The 16,786-nt window shown below is 34.1% G+C and overlaps 1 protein-coding gene across 5 annotated transcripts in view; it reads right to left on the minus strand.

Moving 5' to 3' along the window:
- Actn (alpha actinin) overlaps positions 1-16,786 on the minus strand; it is a 183,431-nt gene that overhangs the window by 25,495 nt on the left and 141,150 nt on the right. For 2 of the 5 annotated variants that reach the window (XM_081725761.1, XM_081725759.1), the window contains exons 4-10: positions 15,317-15,395; positions 13,468-13,549; positions 7,866-7,951; positions 5,236-5,328; positions 3,385-3,615; positions 2,953-3,029; positions 275-496 (exon numbers count right to left, since the gene is read on the minus strand). In XM_081725761.1, the coding sequence (XP_081581887.1) occupies positions 275-496; positions 2,953-3,029; positions 3,385-3,615; positions 5,236-5,328; positions 7,866-7,951; positions 13,468-13,549; positions 15,317-15,395 (870 nt within the window). Of the gene's footprint in view, positions 1-274; positions 497-2,952; positions 3,030-3,384; positions 3,616-5,235; positions 5,329-7,865; positions 7,952-9,841; positions 9,941-13,467; positions 13,550-15,316; positions 15,396-16,786 lie in introns of all 5 variants that reach the window. The other 3 variants (XM_081725762.1, XM_081725760.1, XM_081725764.1) reach the window with 2 other exon arrangements.

Below are 16,786 nucleotides of genomic sequence, written 5' to 3' on the forward strand. Positions count from 1 at the left end.
TGTATTAGTAACTATTAAAGAAAGCATTTCCGAATGTTTCTCTGTTAATACAGCTTTTATTCGAAGTTCCGGAAATCACTAAAGGGAAATTCTAACCGAAAATTGAAAGCTCTGTAAAACTGAAGTTAATTTTATCAGAGAAGAAGAAATAAATATCATTACTTATTTTTATGACGAAAATAGATAAGGTGTCAACGAAGTCTGAGAATGTGATGTCATGATGTGGTTGATTTGACTGAAGAAAGTACTTGTTCGGATGATCGCTGATACCTACTTGAGCTCTTGAGCAATAGCAGCGATTTGTTCCACTCTATCCTGGTGGGCAGCCAGATCGCTTTCAAAGGCTTCATGTTTCTTCTTGAGAGCTTTGAGTTCATTCAATTTACACTGACGGAACTCTTGGCTACGCAGCATCTCTTCTTTGCCACGAGTCCAATCCTCATGGATGTCAGCCTTGTGTTTGAACTTCTGTGCTAAGTGTTCAAGACGTTCTAACCTATAGAAATAAATAATAAAAAAATCAGTGAAAAATTTATACATAATACACAAGTCATAATTTTTTTGAAATTACTACTTACTTTAAACATAAATTAAAGATGAAAACACAATTGCTCACTTACGTAGAAAATTAAAGTGACGTGAGCAGCTCAGGTCTAGTGTAAGCGATCGTTAAACCTTAAAACAGAAGTTAAAAATCATTCAATGGAAACTTTTTGTATTATACTTTTTATATTTAATTTACGGAAATTTAGTTGGTAATAAAGTAGCGTTCTATTCGTAAAAATAAGCTTCTACAACTCAAGCATTATGTAATATTTCTAAGTCTTGCAATATTTACACAACCCAAACAACAGGCGTGTGTATACGCCGTGATCGACCGTTATGTGCAAGATCAAACTGCCCCAAGAGAGAACGTGGTAAACGGACGACTTAACATGGAAGCCACTACTCCATCAGTATCTTTAGTTAGCTTTTGGTGGCGGTGACGATGAATGCTCAACAGCATCTGACACGTGAGCTGTTATTGTATAAGTTCGAACTCAGGCATAAGGCTGTGGTATCGGCCAAAAACATTTCTCATTCCAAAGGGGAAAATACAGTGAAACACAGCATAGCGACTCATAGGATCCAGAAATTTCGTGCAGGTTATAAAAATGTCGATCAGCCACGGTCCGGCTGCCCAGAGTAACAGATTCTGATGTCATACGACACGCTATTGAGGAAAATTCATCTACTATAGATACACCTCATTGACTTGATCTCTAGTCTTCCGTTGCAAGCGCTGCTATCGGCTGAAGGAATTCCACTCGCTTTCTCTCACTTAGCAACACCTGAACCATTATTTGCTCAACGTGTGGGTGTGTGAGGGTGTGAGTTTTAGTTCGCATTTTTGCCACAGCTCAAGACATTTTGGCAGCACAATAGCACACGACGTTTTCAAACCAACTCGGCATGTCCTAGTCCACTGTAGTGCATCGCCTTCACTAGTTCGGGGAAACCACCAGGAGCTGTCGCATTGTGCTACATGAATTAATCCCAGCTCAGTTCCAGAAGAGAGGGGATGTGTGCTGACAACTGCTGCAAAATCTGCGTGATGGTTTTCCTGAAATGGCTTTTCACATGAGACGAAAAGTGGATATTTTTTTCTAAATCCGAATGTCCAAAAACAAGTTGACTAAGGACCAACCTTCAGAACATGTCGTCAAACAGGGCCGTTTCGATCATAGAAGTCATGTTCTGTACATAGTGGAACTCTGTGGGAGTAATTCACTTACACTTAAGAGTTCATTCCTAGCGGTGATACTATCAATGCCGATCTTTATTCCGAACAGGTGGAGCGGATGTATGCTGCAATATGTCAAATATATCCTGCATTAGTGAGCCAAAAGCGCACCTTGCAGCAAAAGAATCATGTAAAACCACACTCGGGTCGAAAAACCCAACAAAATAAGGCAGGAACTTGACTGCATCGACCTGGCATATAGTCCTGACCTTGCTCTTCTGGATTACTACCTATTTCGGTCTATGACGCACTTTCTGAAATCATGACGCTTGACCACCAATCAGCAGAAAGTGGAAACAGTAGTGACTGCCTCTAAGGACAAGACGTGGTATCGAGGAACTAACAGGAAGGTGGCTGCAGATAGTCAAACACCAGGGGCTAACTTGAGGAATGTTAACCTGCTTTCATTCTATTGTCATAAATACAGATATGTTGTGTACCAGAAGATTGCAACATTTATGACACTTCTGCACTAAATAAATAAAAAAGAAAATATCAAAAGAAACGAACTGAATTTTGATAGCTACTAGACATTATATAATATATGTACCAAAAGAACCAAAAAGAACGTATCACAAGTAACCAAAATAACTTTAGATAGTTATTAGGACATTATGTTTTGTACAAAACGAACCTATCAAAAGTAACGAAATTTGTCTAATCTTGTTCTTAATTATGAATATATATATTTGTTATATCTGCATCTGCATAGGCATACCAAACATGCTTAACGTCATATAAATTTACGTACGAAAATATTCATTATAATGGTTTCACCTAAAATATAAAGGAACTAATACATTCTAATTATATATAATAGATAGAAGGATAACAAATTAGTTACTCACATATGCAATCATATAAAGAATTGGAAGAGAATTGCCTAGATGAAGATCGAACAGTACACCAAGGGGCTTTGCACATGAGGAAAATTTGATGGAAACAGATATTTGTGCCTGTCTGCGAACTATAAACCGAAAAGTACAAAAACATTTCTGATTTTTTTTCAAGTGCTCTCTTTCGGTTTGAAATGTATATGTTACAGAACACAAAGAACTTGGTTGGTAAAATTGGATTCTGTTTGCTACTAATTAAGGGTTATTAGCGTGAAGATTAATACTGCGTCTGCTAACTGAATGTTACCTAAAATATTTTTTACAATTACAGACCTCATCATTTCAGACAACAGCCACTCTTCAAATGCTTTTTCCGCGACTTCAAGTCCTTTCCAAGCATTGGCAATGTCCTTGAAAAGAAGAGCAAAATACAAGTCAATGTTCGATTACGAAATTTGTAAACCCTGAGCTTAAACATAATATTACAAGAAAACCAGAACATTTAAACACGAATGCACTATACTGACACAATTGTTGTGTTACTCTATTACATGTTTCAATATTATAATTGTGAGTCTTAAATCTGAACAAACTATTTCCGATAAATTATCCTGTGTTAATGCAAAGTTTTTGAAATTTTACTTATTTTCCTACTATTTAAGAAAATTACATCGAAACGTGAAAGGTACATGTTAAAACTAATATAAATTATTGTGTGATCTTTAAAATTTCTAGTAATCCTTGCGTAACATAACCAATACTTACAGACACCATTTTTCCTTCGGTGGGCATATACGCAGGCCTATTAGATAGACGAAGCTTAGTTTGCAATGTATTGAAGTTAGTTTCCAATTTTGCCTTCTGCTCAACACGTGGGGGTTTGTGCTTGCGACGGTAAGTTCGGTATTCCTCCAGCTTCTTCTGAACACCAGCTAAGGAGTTGTCAGTCTGCCTACTTTCCAACCAAGGCATAGTTCGTCGAATCCATTCCAACAACTGTTGATACATTGAAAAATCAAAGTTAGAAAATGCCAGAAACATTTAGATCTCTAACTGTATATTATAACTGTTGGCAAGGAAATAATTTACGAATGCTACCAAGTCAGGTTTAATATCTAGAACACCAAACAACTCAGGAAAACTAATTCATTATATCTCATATGATTCGATATTTCTTGACAGCACAAGAATATGACTGCAAAACAAAAACGTTCTCAAAATGCTATCAATATTTGACATGCATATTTTAACTATTGTACATCTCAAACGATATTGTACTCAGGAAATAAACTAACAGGTAACAAAGAATAATGTTTCAGCCAATCTATTAACTGATAAAAAATTTAAATATCTCTGATATCGCTTCTCTTATAATCAATTCACACATGTGTCCCAGAAAGGAAAATATCCTAAAGAATAAAAGTACTTTCGACATTATATACAGAAAATAAATCAGTACAGAAATGTACCATAGATCGTTAAATCTTTTGATAATGTACAACCCTAGACTTCGAAATATGAGAAAAAAATCTTTAAATTTTCTGCGACATTTAATTCCTAGAGATTGGATATATATATATATATATATATATATATATATATATATATATATATATATATATATATATATATATATATATATATATATATATATATTTTTATTAGAGTAAGCCAGTTTATTATAGTTTCGTCTCATCATATTCTCACGTTATCGGAGTCTGATATATCCTTCCAGTTTTTCTAAGCCATTTCCTTGACTTTTATCTTAACAGAAAGTATAATAAATGTCGTAACTTTTTTCCTTGGAAGTATGTCTAAGATTCAAGATAGAAAGGTATTCACGTTTGAAAGATTTAGGTACAGAGGCAAAAAAGTATCTTTTGCCAGTTTAAATAAAAAACGCTCATGTTTAGAAGGTTTTATAGAAACGTGTCAAAGTTTTAGTTTATTATGAGACGTTTTGCCTTCAGGAGAACCAAAGATGGCCGAACAGGTAAGTCTAGAGCCTTTTACTCACATCCACCGAAGAAAGGAAAAAAGAAGTGCTACTTCTGACATACCAACGTTTCCAGATGACAATCTTATTTATCGTCTCTCATAGTCCTTGATGTCCTTTTTTATGGTTGGAAGGTTAGTTCTGGTTTGTTTAATTTCACTCGTTGCAAGATATTTAGTTTTACCGTCATTACTGCCTTTCTCTCGTTTCGATGGCATTCAAAGTTTTCTTCTTCCCTACCTCGGCTCCTTATGGTCCATAGCAGCTTAATATTTGGTGATCTCCATTTATTTTCATGCTCAATCAGATGCCGCATATTCGCATTGGATTTCCGTGACAACTATATAGATCTTTACTTGTAAGTCTTAATTCCAGAGTCATATGTCATAGTCTTACGTTTATAGTATCTACTAGCCCATAAGTAAGTTTTCAAATACAAATAATATTGACTTAGCAACATACGGTTTCTTCTCTTCTCTATGCAAATGGGCCAGAGTAACGTACAACCGGTGCGTAGTCTACTGTAGTACTCTTTTATTTTTATACGCTTTTCTTATGCCAAAAAGGCAGAATATGCATTCTTTTTACATGGGTAAAAATTATTTAACAGAAATACTTACGTCACTGGCCAATCGTTCGTATTCTTCCATCAGTCTTTCATTCTCTTGGTTCACCTTCAACACTTTGCAAATTCGATTGGCAGCAGTTTCAGCCTGAAATAAAGGGAAACAATATAAGAATTCTGGAACTTCTTATCAAAGAAGAAAATAAAGCAATAATTCCACGTGAAAATTCAAAATCATTAATTCTAATTATAAATGTAAGAATTTAAATACTTTCCCACCATCTATTGTGAAAATCTACTATAAAGAATTTCAATGTAATTACATCTATAACGTGATGTGACATAGTACATCGCTAATTTGTCATGTATTTCTTTTTCAATTACAGAAGAGAGAACTCTCACTGAATTCCGTATCTTACACGATAAAAACTTTTTTTTAAGTTTTAAAGTAAGTTCTCTCAAAGTTTTTTCAGACGTTTTGTGAACAACAATCGAAGGTAACGTAAAACACACTTATGATAGAAGAAAAAAAATAATTCTTTCCATGCCCTTTACCAGAATGACCCATAAATTCGTTCGTTTCTTGTTGTGACACACTAATACTATGTAAAAAGAGAGAGAGGTTTATTTTATTGTGCAAGTCGAATTCACTTTGCTTAACGATCCTCTGCCGACATTCCACCAACAATTGTTTCAAGGAATTTACGGCGAAGACACGGTACTCTGCGATGACCTGTATGTGTTGTCAACTGATATGTAATTGTACGTGGGTTGGTCATTACAGTCTGCTTTAGGAGATTCCTATTCACGATGGCAGGTGGTCTCGTGGTTCGAGATTATCCTTAACGATCGTGTCGCCTGACTTCAATCGCATAAAATATTTCAGGACTGTCCGAATATGTTATATGATTGATGTAGAAACAGGCGTTGTGGCGCTCTCTACGTGACAACTGGCACGCTCCATGGTTACGTTCTTTGCTTCCAAGTACACTCAGATGGGTTCAGAAATGAACGAACTTTTGACTTCTCCTGCTATATGCTAGCTCCAAACTACATTTAAGACAAAACTGTTACATATTGAGTGTAGATATCATAAAAATTAAAACCCTTGTATACGAGAAATCTGAATCACATTGTCAATACGATTATGTACATTGCCATTATGTACAGTGTCCTTTAATCCTGCAATCTACGATTACGCACATTCTGTAATCCGGTGCCGATCGAACTGCTCGCGTATTCCTCGAATGATACTGGTGATTGTTAACCTTGAACACCAGATCGCGCCACTACGCTGCCCGCGTATTTACTTCGCTCAATGTTTATCGTGGCTGACACTTTATTTCAGTACAGTATACCCTGTTTTATACTAGTTGTATGTCATGTTTGCGCAGTATTATAACTATGTACATACAACGTACTGCACTGTAAAATGTTCTCTAAGTCCAGCATTGAGCTTAAGCATGTGACTTTCACTATACAGTAAAAACTAAGATAATTAATCGTCTCGAAAAAGGTAAAAACAGGAACTTTATAATGCGTGATTTCTACATTGGTTTCTGACAATTTATGGTAGAAAAATGACGAATACTTTGTACAGTAGGATACTTCTATCGTCTACACAAGTTCAGAATCTGTGCGCAAACACTTAATATACATGTTTTATTCATTTGCATATTTATCTAGAATGATTCATCTTTGGCATTCCCGCTAAAACTAAATAGTCGTTCGATAATCTGATAAAATCGTTAATCCGGTACGGTCGTGGTTCTGAACGCGTCAGATTAAAGACCCTGTACTATAAATACGAAACTATTACTTTCAAGAACGTTCCATTCGACCAGACTTCTCTCTCCTACTCCGAAGAGCCTTGAAAGCTAAATGTCTTCAATTAGTAACTTTATTGCTTATGTATTCTAAACAATAATGTGAAAGCATTTTATTGAAATTTGACTTTTATTTTTAATATGGTCCTGTCATTAATAAGAGATTTATCTAATCACATGAAACACATTTCCAACGTCATTATTTTTGGTTTTCTTGACCCGCAATTTGTTACTTGTTTCACTGAATTAGTTCCTCACATGTTCTAATGATTCTGGGTCAATCATATATATATATATATATATATATATATATATATATATATATATCGATCCCTTACAGAACATCAAACACGACACTACACGCAATAATTGAACACATACTGGTCGCAAGAAAGCTATTTATGTTATTTAAAAATATTTCATAAAAATTATACTGCAAGAAACAGCTAATATATTAACTAATGTTCTTACACTTTACAAAGAATAATTAAATTGAAAATGAAAGTAGCGGTACCAATATGAATGAAAAAACTAAAACGAAAACATTGACTAAGACTGATTAGAACGGTGTCTGAATATAGAAGATGGAGCCCGCTAATCTATCATCATTAACCATTTCGTGCCCGTAATAATATCAGTGAAATACGTTCTTTAGCTAAAACTCGCCAATGTTCTCAAACAACATTTCAATACAATTGTGATTTTCCTACATTATTCAACAATACTTTATTATTAATACAAATACAACACACTGTCTTTAGTCATTCACTGATTAACATCCGTACTTACTACTGCACATTAACAATGTACTTGACAGGTAACTTAAAAGTTAACGTCACAATCAAGAACACGTACCCACCTTTTGGGCACCAGAGAAACAGTGATAATATGAAGACACATATGTCATTATGGCTCGTTCATCAGGCATGGCAGTATTGACCAAATCTGAAAAGCAGCACATGCGAAATACACATTCAGGTTAGTACTGTTTCTTTCAATAAGTTTTCCATAACACTGGAAAGAAAGTATTCCACTCAGATGTTAGTCATAAACAATCCACTAAACGGTTATCGAACTCCAATATTATTTACATATTCTGCAAATGTGGCAGTTTAGTGCTTTCATTTCAAGGGGTAAAAATGCAAAAATAACTAAGGACTATCACAACAGCACTTCATGCTAGCAAAATTAGTTCGCACCTCTAAAATTGACAAATTGAATAAATAAAAATAAAAGTAATGAAAATAAAAAATAAACATAAAGCAACACGCTTTACCGTAGCATTGCACTGCAGTAAACCAGTTTTTAAGTTTGTGAAATAAAATATTAAATAATTATACAGTAAGTCAAGAAGTTCATGTACGGAGAAAACAACAGGATCGTGAAATAAAATAAAATCGTAAAATAATGCTTTGGTTACAGAATTTCAAGACTGTCTAACTTCATAGCAGATAAACTGATTAAAATTCTGAGCTGGGTTACTAGAAACAAAATGACTGTGTACAAAAGCTGACCAAATTTCTTTCCATCAACAATCTTTCTTTCAGAGTTAACGAAGTCTGCTTCATATCTATATAACCTTTTCTAATTCATTAAAGTTAATTTTAAAATCATGAAGTAATGGTAATAAGTTTTTTGAAGACCACGAGGTTCTTGAACAAGAACTTGAATTTCCCGTAATTTCTAATGAGTCATTTATTTCGTTGTAATGAGCCACCTCTTTCGGAAGATACGTGGTAAAGTTCACAAGCAGAAGTAATATATTTATCAATCGTAATCAGTACACGCAAACTCGAGAAATGAACGAAAAGAAACTAAAAATGCGACCCATTTTATCCTTCTCAACATTAGAAGTCAAATTTTCACTCAAATATATTTTCAAAAAACAATGTTAAGTTACAACTATATGCTGTTAGAGATGAGAAAATATACGTCAGTCCCAATGCTATGACGAATATACTGTAAAAAATAAAGGACTAAACGAAAGTTTTTAAATAGTTACTTAATTTTTTAAAAAAATAAATGAAAAAAAAAATGAGACGCCGATATTTATGATCTTTAGGTGCTAAATTCTGTTCACGATGAACTTGAAGTGTGTTAGAACAACTACCTAAAAACTGAATCCGGTATTTAAAATACGGTACTTGTTTGGTTAGTTAATACCACTTTTTCACTTAGAAATTCACAACATTCGAAATGAAAGGAAATGAAATATTTGAGTTTTAAGTCCCACGGTTATGCCGGTTAGGCTAAAGGAGATGGTTGGTGATGATGAGTAATGAATGAAATGGTGGAATGAAGAAAGTGGGACGAAACGGGAGAACCCCAAGGAAACCCACGTACACGGTGTTTGTCCACCACAAAGTTCACTTGGCGGGGGCTGGGATCGAACCCGGGACCCCAAGCATCAGAGGTGAACGCTCTATCACTGAGCCACCGCGGCCCAACAACATTCGAAAAGGGTGATCTTAAGGGAATACTTTATAAAGCGCAAGAACAAATGATTTACTAAAATCAGTAAAAAACAGAAACCAAGCTCAGCAACTTGCACGTAGGATACACCATAACACTACCGAAAATCGAAATTCTCCATGAACTTCTTCATAAGAACATATTATAGGGGATAACACAGGAAATATATTTCAGATTACGCGTTTACCATAACTTAACTGGAAGTGCTGTTAATACCGAAAATGCAACATGAAAACAAAATATGCGTTACTCTAAGCCTAATGCATTATACACCATGTATTATTTACAATTTTCAAAGACAGAATGAAATTATGTGCAGTTAAAGTAATTCATTCTGGTTTCCTCATGTCTCACACTGAATACATTTTCCTTTTACCTGTTGTGCACCCTGGAAAGCATGGTAGTAGCATGACACATAGGTCATGATGGCACGTTCATCAGGCTTTGGAGTGTTAATCAGATCTGAAATTGTAAGTCATAGTACTATCTTGCTCCTTAAAGTTCTACCACACATACAAAATATAAACATCGTATTAGATTACAACGTCCATAATACAAAGCGTTTCGACTATAGACGTGAGGTAGACTTCATTACCATATACTTATACTGAAGACAGGAAAGAATCGTCTTAATATCTTATTCTTAATTTTATGATTAAATAAAAAGTATTTAACCTAGCATCTCTCCAGACAAGTGGAAAGAGATTATAATTGTAGTTTCAGACTTCTTTCAATTCTCTTACAAATCTTCTGTTCAAATTTAAAAACTATCAAGGTATCCAACAATCTGAGGATTATGTTTTTAACTTGATTAAGGGAAAGAAAGAACTTCACTCCCCTCCTATACACATATAAGAGGAGCACTCAAAAAGTTCCCAGAATTCTCTTGTAGCTTTTTATTGCCACAACACACACACCTGCTCCACCGCTGGAAAAAACGACGATATTCCTCTTTTGGTATCATTTAAAGTTCAGCCACCGCTTTGGTTTTGATCTCTTCTAAGGTGGCGAAATGGGTACCTTTAAGGCCCATTTTTAACTTTGGGATGAGCCAAAAATTCGATGCTGCTAAACTGTTTTAAAGCTGTCAAAATCTTTGAAGCAAATTTCTCAAATTTGCACATGAACGTGATGTTTGTGCGTTGCTCGAACTGCGACATTAAGCCAATTTATCACCACACATTCACTCCTCCGTTCAGCTACACTACTCGTAAATTGCCTATTATGATACGTTCAGTTGTCAAATTCATAATTAGGCAACCTACGGACTGTACTATACAAGAATTATTGTGATTGGATCACAATTGCCAAAACTACAACATTCCGGGAACTTGTTGACTGCCCCATGTATATATGAAATTTGACAGTACCAACGGTAATAGTAGTTAAGACATGTAAAGTTAGATATTCAATGTAACCTTCTTAAAATGTCTCGTAAACTAGTAACAATGATGCTGCACTTAACAAACTAGAAATCATTATTTTATCATTAGACAATAACCTTACCATCAACTACTGGACATCCCCGAGCCAGCTAGACTCGTTCTAGCGTTACAAATATCTATCGTGTGGCGATGAAACGGCGAAGTGTCATCGGAAGAGGGCTATATAAGCGCTTGTCGTTGAAATTATAGCTGAAAGGGGCATGATCATTGGAGACCATTGCTTCGGTCATTTCAATACATGACATTTTCAGTAAGTTTCAAATTTCACCTGCTACAGGGTGGCCCTTAACTCAATCTTACTGAACATCTTTGAAGTAAATTGGAACGTCGGTTGAGGGTCAAACCACAACGCCTCAAAATCACCGCCACTGTTCATCATATTGCAGGAAGAATGGAGAACAATACCTGCCGGAGTCCAATGTAAACTTTTGGAAAATCTTCCTAGAAGATTCGAGTTTGTTCCCACGACAAATGATGAATATACGGCATACTAACTCCTTATCAGCGCACGATGAACAAACTCTTGTCCGGTAATTAATGGGAATGTAGTGTATACAGTACATACATAATTATCTACAGACACAATGAAGTCACGTTTGAATTCTCTCATTATGTACTAATTAATCTGAAAGGGCGAATTTCTTTCTTGTTTTTTATATTACAAGACATGGACGGAAAATAAATATTAAAAAGAAAAAAAAATGATAGTGGAAGAGAAGTGTTTCAACAAGAGAGATGCGAGGTGACTATGGTTTTCGATTCTTAGTATTATTACTGAATATATTATGTGTGAAGGAAAAATAAAAATCAAAGCTACGCAAGAATCGTTTCTAAAAGCGATTGTGGATTGATGAACGGATTTAAATATTCCGTCGACAAATTATCGCATAGTACTGATCTTTTGCCAAGTGAATACGAAACCGAATACTAGACAATTAGTGTTACTCTTTTTCTGAAAGTGTTCCTTCATTGAAAAATGGCTAATGTATGTCCTTTCTGTTCATATAGCTTCAGATTCGATACCCGCTGGGGTTAATACTCGACTGACAGTTCGGATATGCTACTTTAAACAGTCGCTCCAAACTCATATAGCCTCGGTGGTAAAACGGTGATGTTAAACTCTAATCAATGAATATTTGAATCCAACCACATATAGCTGTGAAAAATAGGAATGAAAATACTCGTAATGGTAAGAAATCGAAAACAATGTTGACTGAGAAGAAAAGACCCACATCAGTTACAGAAGTTGAAGGGAAAAACAGCGCAGGTTACCTGTTATTACATTTAGACAAAGATTTGATAATATATAAAGCATGAATTTGAATTAAAAAGAAAAAGGAAAAGAAAAAGCGAAAGCAGGCATCGAAAGAAAAAGTTAGTTCATAATTGAAGAATTAAGAAAAACATTACAGATTGTTTGCTCATTTGGAACTTCACATTCCTTCAGAAGCTATAAATGAGACAAGGATATACAATTTAATGTAACATCACAACCACAGCGCTACTATGCACATGTGAGAACGGGTTCCTCGTATCAAAGTATAGAAGTATGAGGGGATAACACAAATGAGTATCCAAAATACAGATATGAAGAAAGTACGCTGAGTGGAACTATAAAATAATGTGTATGTATGTGTTATAGAGCGCGGGAGAGAGAGCAAAATATGAGATAAATAAATAAAAGCATTTTACTTCCCTTAAATGATCAAGTTTGATCATCTCAACGACACGTCGGTACCACCGCAAAACAGAGGTGCTGCGCATCAGTCCGAAGGCCTCACTAGATCATTCAATCGAGAGTTGTGCACAAAGGACAGGGGCATAATTAACGCAAGCTTACAACTTGCGCTTATTGGGAACTCCTCGTTTATGGGACATAGTTCCAAGTCCCAATCCCTAGCTCGAAGGAGGTTCAGTGGATTATACGAACCTCGGTAACGGTCGAAAGGTCGGGATAACCAGCTGAAGTAACAAATTTGGGATAGAACATGTAATGGAAGAAAAATTACTAACATGCAAAAGACTGAAATTGCTGAACGTATAAAGAACAAATATTTAGTTACAACTGCATTAGCGGGATAACACAGCGTATGCAGAGACAATAGTTACGTTACGATTCTATCAGCAGGATACCAGAGTGTACGCGAAGTCCTTTGCAAATAATAATGACGAAAGATGACCACATTAGGTGTATTCTTACCAAACAATTTAATTTATTAAACATCAATAACGTAGCTTTCAAATGTACACCTGTCCGAACTTAAGAACTGATGTTCGTATTTAAGACAAACAGAATGAATACTTTAAGTATAATTTATACTAAAATATGTTTTAATAGCATGCATATAATCTAACACTTTACTCTGAATTCATTACTCAAATAACGAAATCCACTTCCAGTTTTAACTTAAAAGCATGTTTTGATCAGAGAACATTACCTTATACATTACTCTCACACACAAGAAAGTAAGTTTATACATAATAAGATCTTTAAGTTTGAATCAACTCAAACATTTGAATAAAAGGAAATGAAAATAAAATTACCATCTGGATCCAACATTCGTGGGATATCCAAATACTTCTCTGCCACATCAAAAGCAGTGTTGAGATTTTCAAGAGGATTATCCTACCAAAAGAGAGAAAGGCAATTATACAGATACCAGTTTAGTACAACTACGAAATAATAAATTTTACTGAGCTACACTGATTTTCTCAGCTTCAATGAACTAATATTACTTCAAGATTAAAATGTGAAACTGTTAAGGCAAATCATATCTACCATAGAAGGTACACACATTTTCTTAAAAAACAATCGCTGAATAAATTATATCTAAAAAAACATATTATATATTCTGCAATCTATTCAATGCTTCAACATGGCATTCTCTTTACATGTTACGTAAGGTATGTCTTTGTTTAAATTGGCCTTTAAGTATGCTACCTATTCATGTAAATAAATATAATATTTCTAATTTAATGGATTTCTGGATAGTTAAAACTGGAAATTTTACATATAAGGTAATTTGCTCACAATGGAACTTGAATCAGATGCAAATGTTGTCTCAGGTGAAAATCTTTCTTGTTCTAACAAAATAATAACGAACTATAAATTTTTCCAATATTGAGTGTAATTTTGGGTGTGTTAAGTGTAACCTTCCCTTGCTCACGTCTTATACCGTATAAGATTTGCCTGATATGAATTCATTCTAATCTAGAATTTAATATCCCATCTTCTAGAGAAAAGGACCAGCATTGACAGTACGCTACACTATAATTCGTTCAGTTGAATGGATTGATTTACGGTAACTATTCCATTTAAATAAGAATGTTCTTTGTTCATAATAATATAATGAAATTTAAAATAAAGAACAAGTTAATTTAATTTGCGTTTCTGAAGTACTATGGCGCTAAGACCACAAATATGAAAATTTACTTCAATTTTCACACTGTCCGAGAAATAATAATAGTCTTCTAAAGTAGCAGTATAGTATTTAGAAAGATTAATACTTAGAAATGTTTTAGAAATCTTGTATTCAGATTTGTAAATTTAATAAAATATCACAAAATAGCATTACTACGTATCTAATTTATTTTAAGCCTATATTTCAAAACCGTAATATACACATACTGAGAGAATGTGTCATGTTGGCATTCTTCTAATGTTACAAAGGAGAGTTCTTCTAATATTACTATAGCCAGGACAAGCTATTTTTGAACTTAGAAGTCAAACTCATTTGGCGTAACTATATAGTCTTACATGCTAACAGATCTGGCTATACAACAATTACAACTTTCTGGGTAACCACTTAAGCCCAGTGGCAGCTCAAGAGTTTTACAACAAGGGATTCACATCGACAATGGAGGTGAAACTACCTATGCAATCCCCCTCTCCACGTGTTGTAAAATCATCCCCTGGTTCTAAGACTTCCAGTGATGTTCTACTTTGAAGGTATTCTTTAAATTTTGATATTAAGTCCATACATTGCAGGAAAAATATACCATTGTATAATCATATATCCAAAATATTTATATGTCTTACATTCCGAATTATTTAACTTTACACACTTTATTGAACACAAAGAATTCAAATTATTCACAAAGTAAAAAACAACTGATGTTGCCAAATCTCTCACAGACATCAATCCCGTAATAATTTTTCGTGATTATTATTTTGTACTAATTGGGAAGGCAAGTGACTTTGTAATTACATTGCATAGCCGTCCCTGCTTAAACCTATGATTTCTGTAAACTTATACGACGTGATGTAAACTGAAGTTTTCATATTGTCTCTATCCGATCTAAAAGCAAATAATACTATACCGTAAGATAGTGCAGAATAAAAACTCAATAAATAAATAAATAAATAAATAAATAGTTAACCTTTTTAACTTACCTTAGACAGCTTATGGTAGTCGATAAGGTCGGGACGGTGCCGGTGAATCAAAGCGCAGAAGGCCAAACCGTCCTTAAAGCTGTAAGTGAATACAATAGTGTCAGTATCGAGCTTAACTACATATTATCACAGCATAGCTTTTTCAATGTCTTACTGGAAATATTTTCCTTATAAAAATATGCCCTAGATTTATTTACGAGACGCTACTTTAACTACTTTAATAGACTCACCATATTTATGAGTAAATTTGATTCAAAAGAAATTATTCCATTTCGTAGATACGTATGTCTACATAAGCTAAAATCGTACTCCAACATAAACTAATTCAACAGATGAGACGAATATTAAAGTAACAATAATTGCAATAACATTATAATGAGTTGTAAGAACACTTAAACCTATCTTAGCAAATAATATCTATTATCATGACGCTATATGTTCGATTCAAAACACACTGATCCTGTAATATATTTTCTCTTGATAATATAAATAAAAATTAATTTAGCAATTAGAATTTAGTGTTCTGTTCAAAAAATAAGTCCTAAACTGTAAAAATCTTCTACTTGTGAAACTGTAGAAACTATGGCAAATTATATTAGATAAATTATGTTATACAAACACGATTCGATAAGATATCCAACGACTCATTGTTGAAAATTCTTCACATCGTAAGAAACAGAAATAGTATGTCCCAAATTCCCATGAAAACCCCTGAAAGGGATTTCAATAACATTTAATACCATGATAAGAACTTGATGAAATAAATAATAAAGTGATAGTTATTTTTAAAAAAAGGTCAGAAGAAAGAGAGAATCCATGTCGAAATGCAATGTATTAATATGAGAAGGCATGTATTTTTACAATTTCACAATCAGAAGCAGCGATTACGACATATGTTTGTATATTATGTAAAACTAGATCTGATGGTCTGTCAAATCAAACAGTTCTAGGAAATTTCAAATCATAAAATCAGTTTCAAGTACTGGTTTTATTCATCACTTATATAAATTTTAGTCCGTTTTCCTGTGGCTGCAAAGGTTTCTCAAAATTATGGTGGAGATAATCGAAAGATTATAATCAAAAGTACAGTAGTTTCTTTTGCAACTTTCTTTGAAGTATCTCATTTTAAGTTTTATTTGCAACGGGAGGGAGGGAGGAAGACAAGGCTCTCAGATACAAGTATATTTTATGTTTCTCATTGCACATTATACTAGTACTGAATAAACTATATACAGTGTAGTCTTAAACTCTGTTCCTAATAACGAAATAATGAATAAACTGGATATTCCTTGTTTCCGGTCATACTCTTCGACAATACATTTCAATGAAATCGCTTTTAGTCTTTATATGAAAAGAAGACGTTCTCTGTTTATATGTGTAAGTTATGAAATTAGAGTCATGAGGACCAGCAAGAATAGTGACAACAACATTTAGCTGGTAAATGTGATTAATGCATGATATATTGAAGAA

Source organism: Thermobia domestica, chromosome 9 (genome assembly GCF_964235325.1).
Source record: "Thermobia domestica chromosome 9, izTheDome1.hap1.1, whole genome shotgun sequence".
NCBI lineage: Eukaryota > Metazoa > Arthropoda > Insecta > Zygentoma > Lepismatidae > Thermobia > Thermobia domestica.